Consider the following 13423-nt stretch of genomic DNA (forward strand, 5'->3'; position numbering starts at 1 on the left):
GAGTAACAACGCAGCAAGCGGGATTATCCCTGCCGAAGTCAGGTCATGCATGCCTGTTACCAAAACGTTAGCAAACCAACTGAAACTGAAGAAAATTGGTCGGTTCTCCGCTTGAACTGTCAGAGGAGTATAGTTTGGTGGTGTGAGGAGATTTGGGAATTTTATGGAGACTTCGCATTGTAAGCGAAGCCAATCTATACTAAAAAACCGAGAAGCACTGTACAGCTGTTTCATCCTTATTGGGAATCATCAGCAGTGCGCATCTCACTAAACTCCGGAGAGTCTCGAACCCGCAACCTCCAGGCCAGTGGCTTGAATACTTGACCGTTCGGCCACCATCGGCTTATCAGCAGTGTGATTAAGTCGCACCTAGACAGCATATGGTGCCCCTCGTCCTTCAGTCAGGGGATACAAATCACGCGGTCACACCTGTTGACTGGCTCCTCAATCAACGACTTCTCAGATGAACGTTACACTCATCGGGTGAAGTTTATTCTTCCAACGATCTACTTATAGATTTTTGGTAGTGTGAGATTTGGGAATTTTTTGTGGAGATTTCGTCCCGTAGGTTTTTTGTTCAGTCACGCCAATTTGCTTCACTTTAGTCTCCCGTTCCACAAAAAACGACGCTGCACAGAATCTCGTTTCATCAGCCAGAATAACCCATAAATGCAATGTCTGAGCTGATAAGCAAAACCCCACAGACACTCCTCAGCGGTTATTACCCATTGTCTGCTGCACCAACACTTCTAACAGTTTGGCTAGTTAGATGAATTATAGAAATGAAAGTCTGATCTGGTGATTCATTTGTTCTGGTTGTGAGTATTCGGCTGAGAGGCATTCGCTACAGGCGGAAACTTGGGCCAATAAAATCGTCTTCATACTCTGTGTTCTTTTATCTCAGCTGCACTCTATATATCTCTCTACCCCTTCTTGCTGTGAAACACTGAATGCAGCCCGTGTTTTTATCCTCTTACTAAAACTATTCATCTTTCAGACGGAACTGTCTTATTGCGACTGTCCAAGGACAGGTGAAAGTTCGCCACCCTGTCGAAGGGGATCATACGTAGGCCAGCAAGTTAAGGTACGTTACAGTCTTTCAACATAATTGGATTCCCCCTTTTTATTACTTGAAGTATGTTGAGCCAGCTAAAGGACCTGATGCTTTTATGATGTCTATGCCTCTTCTAAACAAACGTCCACCATACATGCTGTTGCCTGTTTTTTCAGTTTGTCGTTCTGTAATACCAAGCCACATAAGGTATAGGTCCTGCACACTCGTACTGAGTTTCATTATAAAAAACCCCAACTATGGGCAGACGAAACTTTTTGAATCTAAAATCACCCTCCCAATGAATATTCCAACCCGAATGCGAATCTCCAATGTTCCGAATGTCAATAGTGCTCTTCTGAGAAATGCGTTCATCTGAATACCTATTTGGTTTTCGCTGTTCATGAGGTTGCAGAAAACGCTTCGAAATCCGAAACCCGTTGTGTACTGTCGAAGCGTCTTCAGCCACCCTATGAGAATTGTGTTACGCCTATATAATGCAGCGCTTTCTTCTTGGCGTCTGAGTGAAAACATCTAGTGAAATAGTAAAACACTGGTGTACCTCTACCATCGCTGTCCTTCAGATAGGCAGTGAGGCTTCGCGTGAAATATGATGGCCTAAAAATTACTTGTGCCTATCGCTCATCGTTAATCGGTTTGGAATCAGAATGGTTCACGTTACTAACTAAGCAGCCGACGACCGAGGGTCTTACATGAAAGATTCAGGCCCAAACCAGATTCAGGTCTGAGATAAGCCAAAATATACCGGTCTGTGATCGTGACAGTTCAGCCTAAAACGCGGCAGTTATAGTGCTGTTTTCAACTTCAGTAGTATCACCAATTCTACGCTCTAAAATGCTGTAATTTACCCATCACTCTAATACTACTCTCGGTAACTTGTCCAACTAAATTCGGTGCTGGTATGAGAACTTGCACAGAACACATTTCTACTAAAAAGTTTAATAACAAGAAAAGGTCTGTGCGAGGCCACAGAGACAAAGAGTAGAAGAACAGGTAACTAACTGTAATGGCTTGATCCAAAGGTGGAGACATTCACCAGGTAAGCCAATCTTACCCAATTCCTATTAATGACACCTTGCAAAAGAAGCAGAACTTACAACGGGGCCCACTAGGTATGCGTGTATTTTTAAACGAAAAGACAGCACAGGTTGCCGCAAAACTACAAGCCGTTTGGACATATTCTACGCGCACTAACAAGTACTGGGGATAGCCTACGTGCTCCATTTAGTTGGTTTTGGCAGTGCTTGGTCTTTGTTTGGGGCTTTATTTCCCTTGACTGGGAAATGTGTGGGTATTCTACAGAAGTTTAATGAGGATGACTTGTATTCACAAAAGCACGACCATGCAAAAATAGGTGGAACACTTTAGAATCTAGTCTGTGAGCATGTATACTAGTACTGGATGACACGATCTTATGTCACTGCTCAGGATCACCAAGAATCTAATTCCGGTCCGCAGTACGATGGTTCATCCCCAAATGTCCTCTTTCCACTGAATCCAACGAACCCGTATACCGAAGAGGAAGTTGAATCGGTGAGTCGCCGCACTTAATACACCTCACTGCTTAACGTCTCTGGGGCCAAAGTTTACAAGAAAAACCCCTTCGTTCTATGTTTTTTCAAAGATATGTTCTTCACCAGTATAAATCTTCACTCCTTTTTAAGGAACAGCCTTTGTCAAACTAACTACTTTGTGTATAACCACATTTTTGTTAGCTGAACTTCATACGGAGGACATTCTAGCAAACGTCTGCTCAGCACCCCATGTAACATAATATGGTATATATGGGCTGCTTTTTTCGAACGCGCTGACAAATTGTTTTCCAAGACTTATAACTTGTTCACTGTGAGCTCATAAATTTTCCTGATTGTATCGAATAACAATGTTTTCCTTTTATACGTTTGGATAGTTCGCGAAACTCGCTTGACTATGATTAAGACCACACTCACTTGCGAATTTGGCTAGTATCAGCTGAAGCCAAACCGAATTTTTAGGCTACTATTTAGTTCAACGAGTTGTTAGCAAGCTTATGTTCTGCGCAATCACTGATACTGCGATGTATGGACAACAGACGAGGGTAGAGATAAACTCTTAACCTTCAAATTATAATATGGGTGTCCTAGCAGCTGGGATAAGGCTTACGAGTAATTCGTTGCACACTAAACTGCGGTCAACAGCCGGATCATCCGATATTTACACGCACTGTCCGACCTTTCAATATTTACAGATGACCACCCTTCAAATGGACACGTATGAAGTTGACTTATTCAACGCGGCAACTAGGCCAAAACACAACGGTGATGCATCGATTGAAGTGATGGACGTCACGGTTAATATTAGAACCACTCAGGAAGACGTATCAGATCATCGTGTTCCAAGCTCGAGGGAATCATCAGTGGTACCAACGATCCAGGTATGCCCAGCCGATGTATACGATAATACGACACATGTGATGATCTAAAGAACATCACAAAATTGAAATTCAAATGGATTCGTTCGAGTCTCCTGTTAAGTGCGATCACCTTATTGTTGAGTTCCTCGGGTACCCCGTAGAAAATTTTCAGCATGGGTTTCCTTGAGGTTGGTCTGCAACCATCTATATAACACTGTGTTGGCAGCTAATGTATGCAGGCTTTCACAATCGATGGACTTAGATAGTGTTAATTTTTACATGCTGGAGTGCAAGAATGTACCTAAAAGTGGAAAAACCATCCGATCATTCGTTCCAGGTAGTCCCCCGTCAAACGACTCTCTTCAGGCCTGTGGAAAGTTCACTGCAGCGCTTGCATTTCAGGCTGTCTCTAGACAAAAGTAATGCGGAAAGTAAATTCCAGACTACTCGTTGCCCGTTCACTAATCGGGTGTCTGTTAAGACATATGATCTTGTCAATGGTAATTCACGCCGGATGAACGAGTCTCAAAAAGTCTACTGAAATCTGAAGAAATGCTTGACAAAGGTGAAACTTTGACGGGCAGAATCATCTTAAAAATTGCAAAACGATTTCCGGTTCCCAGGATTTCCTTGGTAGTCACAACTTAGACTTTCCGACGACAGTGTACTGTGTTCTAGAAAGTTTTACTGACAAGCCGCTGTAATTTCTTGAAATTTATATTTTTATCCGACATCACGCAAAGATTTTATCAAAGGGCAATAAAAATTTCCCACTGTAATTTTTCTCTGCTCTTCGAAATGTTACCAGCGAAAGCCTAGACTATCCGAAACCCATTCCACCTTGCCGAAAACACCGACTGGAAAAGATGGAAGTTCCAGTTCATACACTTCACAGGAGTGGCCTGTAGCGTCCACTTCGTTAACGGTACATTCCAACAATACTGTGAGCGAAACAATCCGGCAGTCAACATCGAGCTATATGGTAGGTTCATGTTAATTTTTACTAGTAACTATCTCGATTGACCTTCACTGTAACCGGAATCCAGATATTCAGTCAAAATATGTAAATTGAATTCCAGCTATTTGATCTGATAGAGGCTTGCTTCTCTCAAGGATGGACTGCGTCATTTTCTAGCACTACCCACGAATTTCTCAGTTTACACCGGCCTCTTTTTTGATGACATACAACACTTGACAATTGACACTGCCATCAGTCGTCATAAAACTACCTGACTCGATCTAATATTCTAGGACATTCACAAAGGATCGACAAGAAACATTCTATCTCTTATTCCATGACCCAAAAATTTTCAAATTGTGGCGCTTTTCTCAGAGGTCCACCACTCTCATCTAATAGTTTGTGACGTCCAGCACACACTTTCCCAGTTATGTACAAATTTTAAGCTAAGTTTTGACAGTAACTTTCACAACTCGAACACTCGAATTCTCGTTTTACTGTCCTCCCTGTAATTTTCGATCCACTGGTTTCTTCGGCTTATCTCATTTGTCCACAAATTTATGTTAATTCTTCGATGCACTCAAATGGATTCACTTTCAGTATCGCAGCATTTCGAGAAAACGTTACGAATTCCACGAAGATTCATTGTGTTTCCAACAGACTCGAGATACCTTATGCACACGAATAACGGGGGGGTGTCTAGTTGGTGGTATTTCTTCGTTTGGAACACCATCCCCAATCACTTTTGGCTATTTCCGAAAGCATAAAATAGCTTCGGTACAAATCTGGTGTGTTTTTAGCCATCTTGTTGTCTTGTCATACTGCGCAATACGATGCTAGATTTGCATTGGTAACTCAATATTACTTATTTGCTTTGATACGACGAAGACAGCGACTCATCATGCCAAGTTTCTGCATTTGCCTGCATATGAAGGCGTATTGAACAGCGTTGTCCGGAAAATGCAGAAAGTAAGCATAAGTTTGCAGAGTCTGGTAATCTTCCCTCTAAATCAGGGGAGGGGCATCCGCACACAGATCGAACTGAGCCGACTGAATTTTGGTCTCATTCGAGGGGTTCCTTTCTAGCCTGTGCTTCCAAAATTGGTCCATAGTTCAAGTTGAGGGGTGTTCTTTTGCAGGATCCTGAGATTCAATGGAATCATCATCATCATCATCATTGTCAGCTGTAAGAACCGCGCAATCGTCGTACATTGGTTGCAGCTGCCGCAGTTTCGTTCACCGATGATTTGGGGGCGGGGGGGTAGGTAGCTGCGCATTGCACGCGCGAGCTGGCAAATTGGTGCATAAATCCAGCACTGTCAGTGGGCTGTCAAGTAGGGGGGTTGGAAAAGGAGTTATGCATTGAAGGCAATAGCTTTGATGTACGAGCGCCATTGAGGGCGCGACTGGGCTATGTCTGACAATGTCCCTAGCCATTGATGTGGCCCGTCTCGGGGTCCATATCAGAAGAAATGTTACCAAAGGTGACAAGCTAGCCTGAAATTTCCGAATTTATACAGCAGCTGCAAAACCATGCTGCTTTCCTCACGCAGATGAGTGTGTACGTACCAATCCTTCTGGTGCGTGAGTTGCTTTAAACAAACAAGGACCGTAGATTCTATTTTCCATCCCCAACATAGAAATGGGGTCAGAAACACGGCACACGTATCAATGTCAGGCTGTCTAGAATGCATGATAACCACACATGTAGTTGTCATAGCAACAGTCCACTAAAAATTAAGGCCAACGTCCTACCAACACGCTATGCCTGGATCAACGTAACCTGAGTTTCTGTATCCTCGTTCTTCTGGGTAAGTGCTACGGAAACTCCGCAGATATAAATGGATCGGCTAGGTCAAGAGTCTCTCGAACGTACACTTGCCGAAATAAATGTTATATTCTAGCAGTTTTCGGAAACTTCAAATCCCCCAAGAATATAAACCAAAGTCGATTCACAACGTCAGATTGGGTTGAAAATGAAACGGGTACTTTCCTTTTGAACTGTGAAAAGGTCTCTTCTGTGGATAGTTCATCCAAAGATTAGTAGATTAATGTCTCTTTCCAGGATGCAAATGACTGCTTGTTTTTCCATGCCGTTTGATGCAAAATGACAGAAAACTCTGGTTAACTCCGAGCGAATTCGGACAGGTGTGCAAAAATCTACCTCATGTTCGACCGAACGAGTCAATTTTCAGTAACGGATGGGGGCAACTTTGCATTACGTCAACAAAAGCGGTACCCGTAATTTAAACAACTCGACATGTTTTACGATGAAAGGAGGCAGACACCAAATATTCGTCACTAACTGCGCTTCGATTAAACCTGTTCGTCTTCACAGAAGCCTGTTGGATAACGTATATCATATTCCTATATTAGCTCGTAACGAACTGCCTATCAAGCTTACACTTTTTTATCCAAACTGAATAAGCCCGAAACACAATTTCAAGGCAAACCTGTAGAAGGTTCACTACTGTTGGGCAGAAATTGTTCCGTATTTTTTGCAAATTGTTGGTGTAAACAAAACTTTCCACTTCAATGAAAACGAAGACAATACTCTCACCGAGCACCAGTCAGAATGTTCTGATTACATTTTTATTCAACTACAGGAAGAGAATTTTCGTAGGTCATTTTGACGAATCATTTCATTTATCTCTTTTTGGTTGATGTGCATTCCAGAAAACAGGGGATTCTGTGGGGATATTGCACTGCTTACAGAAGCTCAACATCTGTGTCCATCGGGCTGTTGAACGTTATTATCTGTAGATGGATTTTAACCGCCAGAATCCTATCACTTCTATACACAACACAGCATTGTTTTTTTCAACGTCAATCCACTTTAATGGATTTCGTCTCTGTTGACCATGGTGCAGTTTGGAAGGAACAAGCGGATAGTCTCGTATAAACTGTACTGTCATTCAGTTATGGTAATAGGGCTGAGGATGAAGAGCAGCTGCAACGAGAGCAAGACAGGAGCTTGGCTATTGAAATCAACCAAATCAGTTTACAAAAACTACTGCACGTTGTTCACGGGGGATAGTCAAAAAAAATCGGGAAAAGTGCTGATATTTTACTAAAATCAATTGGTTTGTCTAGGATATTGTGCTCTCCCACTTCATTCATAATGCACACCATCACAGATAACTCTCCTAACAGCCTTTTTCTTCACCAGTTATAGTGTAGCCCATGACTGGGGTTCCGTGGTGTGTTGGGAGGCTTGTAATTATCGTCATGATCATGAAAATCACTACAGAAAATTACATCATCATCAGAAAAAATCGCCTATATTGCCACTGACACCTCACTAACCCATGTGCAGTGTAAGAACACACAATGCGCAAAGGTGGTGGCCCAGCACAATCATTCTTTGAAGCCATACACACGTCGATGAGAATCCAACGGTTTCTTTCAGCTTGCTCCCAAGTAACCGTCAACGAGCTTTAAGGGAAAACAATGTTTATGACATTCAGTACCCTCAGTCAAAAAAATAGACAAAGTAGTACGTTTGCTTAAATATTACCCTGTGGTGGCCGAATTCAAAAGCCGTAGGATTTCCGTAAATCACAACTTGAAGTGAGTTGATAATAGAACCAAATCATTCTCGAAAATTCCGTGTCCCGTTTGCATTTTTGACCAAGCCGCGCAAACAATCATCTAGTCTGGATCAGAAACGCCAGAAAGACCAGCACACCCACGGTCCACGTGCAGCTTCTTCAACGGAATCCATAATGTTTGAAACGGACTCGGGTGTGAAGCTGTCGATTTCGGAATCTGGTCACGGCCTTGGGCCACAGCGCCAAACACAGGTAACTCGAAAAATAACTCACGAATTGCATAGAAAATTGCCAACTAGCTCTTGAGTAGATCGCCTGCTACTCCCTAGGCATTGTCGATTCCAACTTTGATATTCCCGACACTAGCAAGTGGCCATACAATGCTTCTATTCGCCTACACCTATTTTGCAGTATAAACTATTAGAAACATCCAAAAGTTACAAATCAGTTGTTCTTGATATACTTGTATATTGTTTCGTGAGGGCAGGGCTATTGTGATATGGTAACAATGGATGTTGTCTTTCAGTCCACAAGGTCAGCACAAAAAGCCTCTGACAAACTGTCACAGTGGATACCTATCAGTGGTTAGATGCAAGTACATGATGGGTGAACAACAAGCGAAAAAGTTGAAACTCTACCCAATGCTCCATTGTGCATTCATGCTAGTTGCGACAAAATTGGTAATATCTCAGTGAACAGAAGTGTGGGGGCTCAGAAAGGCAAATATATGTAGTTTGCGGTAGTCTCCATGTCATCTCGCACTCTCTCGCTACATAGCGCGCTGCTCATGTTCTGCTGGATGGATTAATTTGAAATCAGTGCAGTATTTGGTGAAAAACTGTGTTATGCAGTCGGAATATCATAAGTTGAATGGAAGTAAAAAAAATAGGGAAACGAATGTTCTTAGTGGTCTCTCGTAAGCTGCACTATTTTAAGTCAGAAGTGAGCATTTTACTGCTGTCTGTCAAAGTAATGGCACATGACATGTATTTTACATGTACGAATCAAGTTTTACCGGCAAGTGAGGGTCAACGCCCCAGAAAAAAGGTGAATATGGGCTAGAACGACACGCATTGAGAATATCCTTGAAAACCCAATCGCCATAGGAACGGTCAGTTCAAGCATATTACAAAGTCTCCGCGATATGAAGCTGCACTCTGATCGCCCAGCGAATGACTGTAGCAGCCGGTGTATTATTCACTACACTCAAAATACTTCCAAAATCATTGAGTCCGGAGCTTCTCCAAAGGCACATACTGCGTGCAATCACATTAGGAGTCAAGTACTTGTCTTTCTGCGGTCTCTAACCAGGCCAGCTGCCTGCAGTCAAGTTGGTCCGAATGTTGAACCTCTGGCTCTTGGGATTACCTATAAGGCGAGCCCTAACAAACACGGCTTTGCAGTTCATACTTTCGTCAGAGGTTTGACAAATGGTTCCAGAACAGAACCCCACCTTTTCCCACTGCCTTGTTGGTTAGACTTTTAGTCAGAGGCTCAAGGTGGGGTATCTCAACCCCCACTGCCTTGTTGGTTAGGCTTTTAGTCAGAGGCTCAAGGCGGGGTATCTCAACCAAACCCCTCTCGGCTCTTCATTCACTAATACTTTCCGATACGCCTCTTGTCCAATTCGTTCTCATTTATTTGGCTGACAATCGCCTAACCAATTATCCGCTTCTAAGCTTCTGACGATTGATGTCGAATTTAAGGGATCCGTTCCATATTGGCATTTGCAACTTGTGCACACTATATAAAATTCCACAGTAAAGAGCCATTACTCAAATCGTTTTCACCTTCGAATGACGTAGTTGACTCTGAAACATACATACCGGTCATATACCTCAAGCCACCCTTTACACTCCTGATTTCGCATGACCTTAATGCGATGCCTTGTGGTATCTATTTTGAAGAATTGCTTGGCTTCAGAAGTGATTGCACTTACTGGACTGAAGTCCGTTAATATTCGTCTTTGCACCGTTAGTTTGACTGGCCCAATCAAGACCAACAAACCACAATGCGGGAAACGGCGTTTAGTTCACCACTTTGCATATTGTCCGACGGACGACAGCTCCGAGACAGAGAAGCACCTCTCCTATCGTGAGTTGGAAAGATCTCACCGGTCAGCGAGAAGTACAGGAACTGTGATTTCCGTAACTGACCGATTACGTGATGAGGAGCACCATCTTGGAAACCGATTTGAGTACAACCCTGACCTGAGGCACAATGGGGAGCGACCTCGTCAACGATGTGTTGCGCATTTGTTCCTATCTAGCACAAAAGTAAAGCACAAGTCCTCGCACCATATGAATTGGAGGCCATCAACGGCGCACCGGCCGCGTGCCCAGTTGAATCATGTGAAAATCAGTTAGCCATGTAGAGCTTCCACAATAAGTGGCGTCCATTTTGGAGTATATCTATAAAGTCCGATCACGGCAGTGTGCGGGCAGTGTGTCTATTCGCTTCCTCTAGACAGCACATTGGTTGGTGTAAAGTGATTCAGCTCACCACCTTAAAAACATCGGTTGCTCAGAAATATCCAGTTGGGTTGGCTGAGGAGCTTCCAGAACTCGACAAGTACGATGACTTTATTAGTGACTTGGATGATGATTAGAGAAAGGTGAAAGAAGTCATGCAAGGTGAAAACTCTCTAAACCCCAGTGAACACTTGATCTCGTCAGAGCCAGTAACTACACCAGCAACTAATGGCTGGGATGGCATGCACAAATCCCTAAAAATTCGAATAGTGGAGCGTCTGTGGAATAACAGAGAGCGCGGGTGAATCCTAAAAAGCACTAAAAATGGAGAGAGCCCTTCCGTTGGGGAACAACTGCACTTTGATCCAGCTAATCCGACCAAGTGGGCCGAGGCGGTTGGCTGTTAGTGAAACTGTACCTAGAGTGAACAAGAATATCTGCCAACGCCAGATCCGCCTCCACATCGCACAGATACAGAGCTACACACTGATTCGTCACCACTCCGCTTAGTGGATCTAACCGTTGATTTCCGCAGGCTCCACTAGTGAGCCTTTGATGTGAGTTTCTCATTGGGCTAGAGGTTGATGTCTCCCGGTTACCTAAAAGACATTTCAAGAACGTGATTGCATTTGCAGAGGCCCGCAGAGCATGTCGATAGGTTCACTGTCAAGCTTAAGGTAACCCGACGATCATGAACCTTACCAGTGAACTCGTTTTATGCAACTTAGAGTTTGTACTTCAATTATGTTCTTTAATGTCTTAGTACTTCCTTCACCACAAATAAATGGTAATCGTGCGGTAGTGGAGCGTCAGTATGCAGCATCGATGCTGTGACCCAAAGATTATCATCCGATTCGTTATTTTTCCAAATGCCATTGTTTCCATTTGAATCATCATCATTTCCCTTGACAGCCAGTTTCTACAACACCAAATCAGGTCCACAATGAGGAACCCCGGGCAGGCGAACCGTCAACCCGAACGAGGTCAAGATGCTCAAGAGGTAACCAGCCTACATACATCCATGTGAAAACTCGGTCAACGCTGCGTCGGTGCCACTCAAAAGTGGGTGCAGCTTTATCGTTATCATATGTTCGAAGTGCTGTGCTGCATCGAATTGATTCGGGGGCGATTCACGCAACTGTTGGCCAGGGCAGTAGAAACATGACTGAATTCTTTAACACTGCAAATACCTTTGGGGAAATGCTTCAGAAGCTTTGGATGTGTAAGACCACAATCAGTAGTTTCCTAAAATGATCAACTGGAGAACAGTACGGTGTTGAAACTCTTGTCAACAGAAGACCGAACTTTGGTATACGCATTTAGCTAGCTATGAGGATACCACTGTAGTACTCAAAATCCATACACAATATTCCTCGATGAACGCATAATCTTATAGAGATCGACAGTGGTCTGGACAGGTGAATTTTTCCTTACAAATGTGAACACAATGTTATCTCGCCACCCTCTTTGTCTGTTCATAAATACTGAGGTACAAGTGCTCATCCATGATAATCATATCAATTTTCTCAATTCCACCTAGGTTCTATTAAGTAGTTGTGGACATTGAGACCATGGAATGCCGATACTGAGCTGAAGCAAGATCATTTCTTTCCCTATTTGCCTTTATATGGCTTTTTTCAATAAATTACGCCTGCGTGGCGGCGGCCCGAAAATAATGAGGACAACGGAAGTTGTTGGGGAAACCAATACACAAAATAGGATGTCGATCATTATCAATCCATGCTAACTCCCTTCACAGCCCTAGCGATTGAATAAACGAGCAAGAGTTCATTCAAGCAGATAGATTAAACACTATATCATCTTGAAGGGAAAAAGGCTGGATTAATATAGTGAACCATTTCCCCCAATTTCGTAGGCCAACTGCCATCTATGAGAGGCCTCCTATTGTATGAAGATAACAGAAGGGCATACAGAAATTGCCAATTTAAGAAACTCGGGACGATCACCCCTCTCTACCTGGATGCAACGCATTGAAAACACCACTAGAATCCGCCTCCCTTAGTTATATTCAACACATCATCAAATTTGCCAAGTCACGCATTTTCTGTCATCATCGTCGACCTTTTTCGGTAATCGAAACTGTAGTAGCTGGAACCGATGTGCCTATGGTACATGGTTTATAGCTGATGAATTGGATTGAATTGACTGAATCATCGACCGAAAGACATCGTGTTCAACGAAGATGCTTCGCTGCCGCACAATCATGATTTTTTTGAAAGCCTTATTGTGAAGAAAAGGATAAAAGTGGATGGGGAAGGGACTTAGTGCTAGCTTACTACAATCATTCCGAGGTGTCTACTCCTCCAGACACTCATTTAGGCAAACCAGGTAGAAACTGATAACAAGAACACCAGTGGCATAAATTGGCAGCCATGTCCTGCAGCGTCTTCAGCCAGGCGCAGTTGGGATCACCCGGTCCCCATCCTGGAAGGCGAGTAGCACTGACAGCACCCAAACGCTTCGTTATCTCTTTCATAGCTCTTTGCCAAGGCAAGGGTTGGTCAACTCTGCTTCCACCACCCAGAACTCGGCACGGAAAAAGGCACCTTCTTCGGCAAATGATGGTTTGGCGTGCACAACACACAGCATAACCAACGCAGCTTCTGGTGCTAAGCAAATGCTTCAACGGAAGTCATCGTTGCACAACCGAAAGCTCGCTTCTTGACTGCCTCGTTCTGAACCCATACGAGCGATGGTTATGAGACAGCGGTTGTCGAGCACCTGAAGACGTCTGTTCCGCTGCTCGAACAGGCCAGGTCTCACATCCATACAACAAAACAGCCCTCACTGCAGCCTGACGGGTCTGGATGAGCACATCTGCCAGGAATGCAGTCCTGCGTTTCTGATAAGTGCCCCTTCAATCCTGGGTATAAAACCCAAAGCAGTAAAAGCAGGAAACTGCCGGGTCATTGGGGTTGATAACAAACAAACTCATCTAGCGTTGGCATCAGGATCTCA

At 43.6% G+C, this 13423-nt stretch overlaps 1 protein-coding gene across 1 annotated transcript in view; it reads left to right on the forward strand.

Moving 5' to 3' along the window:
- The window catches only part of T265_14771 (hypothetical protein), a gene marked incomplete at both ends in the record, with an annotated part of 102277 nt that overhangs the window by 86960 nt on the left and 1894 nt on the right, over window positions 1-13423 (forward strand). The window contains 4 exons of the mRNA XM_009175155.1: window positions 998-1084; window positions 2501-2605; window positions 3300-3485; window positions 8058-8225. Of these exons, the coding sequence (XP_009173419.1) occupies window positions 998-1084; window positions 2501-2605; window positions 3300-3485; window positions 8058-8225 (546 nt within the window). The remainder of the gene's footprint in view (window positions 1-997; window positions 1085-2500; window positions 2606-3299; window positions 3486-8057; window positions 8226-13423) is intronic.

Source organism: Opisthorchis viverrini, assembly GCF_000715545.1.
Source record: "Opisthorchis viverrini unplaced genomic scaffold opera_v5_258, whole genome shotgun sequence".
NCBI classification, from domain to species: Eukaryota; Metazoa; Platyhelminthes; class Trematoda; order Opisthorchiida; family Opisthorchiidae; genus Opisthorchis; species Opisthorchis viverrini.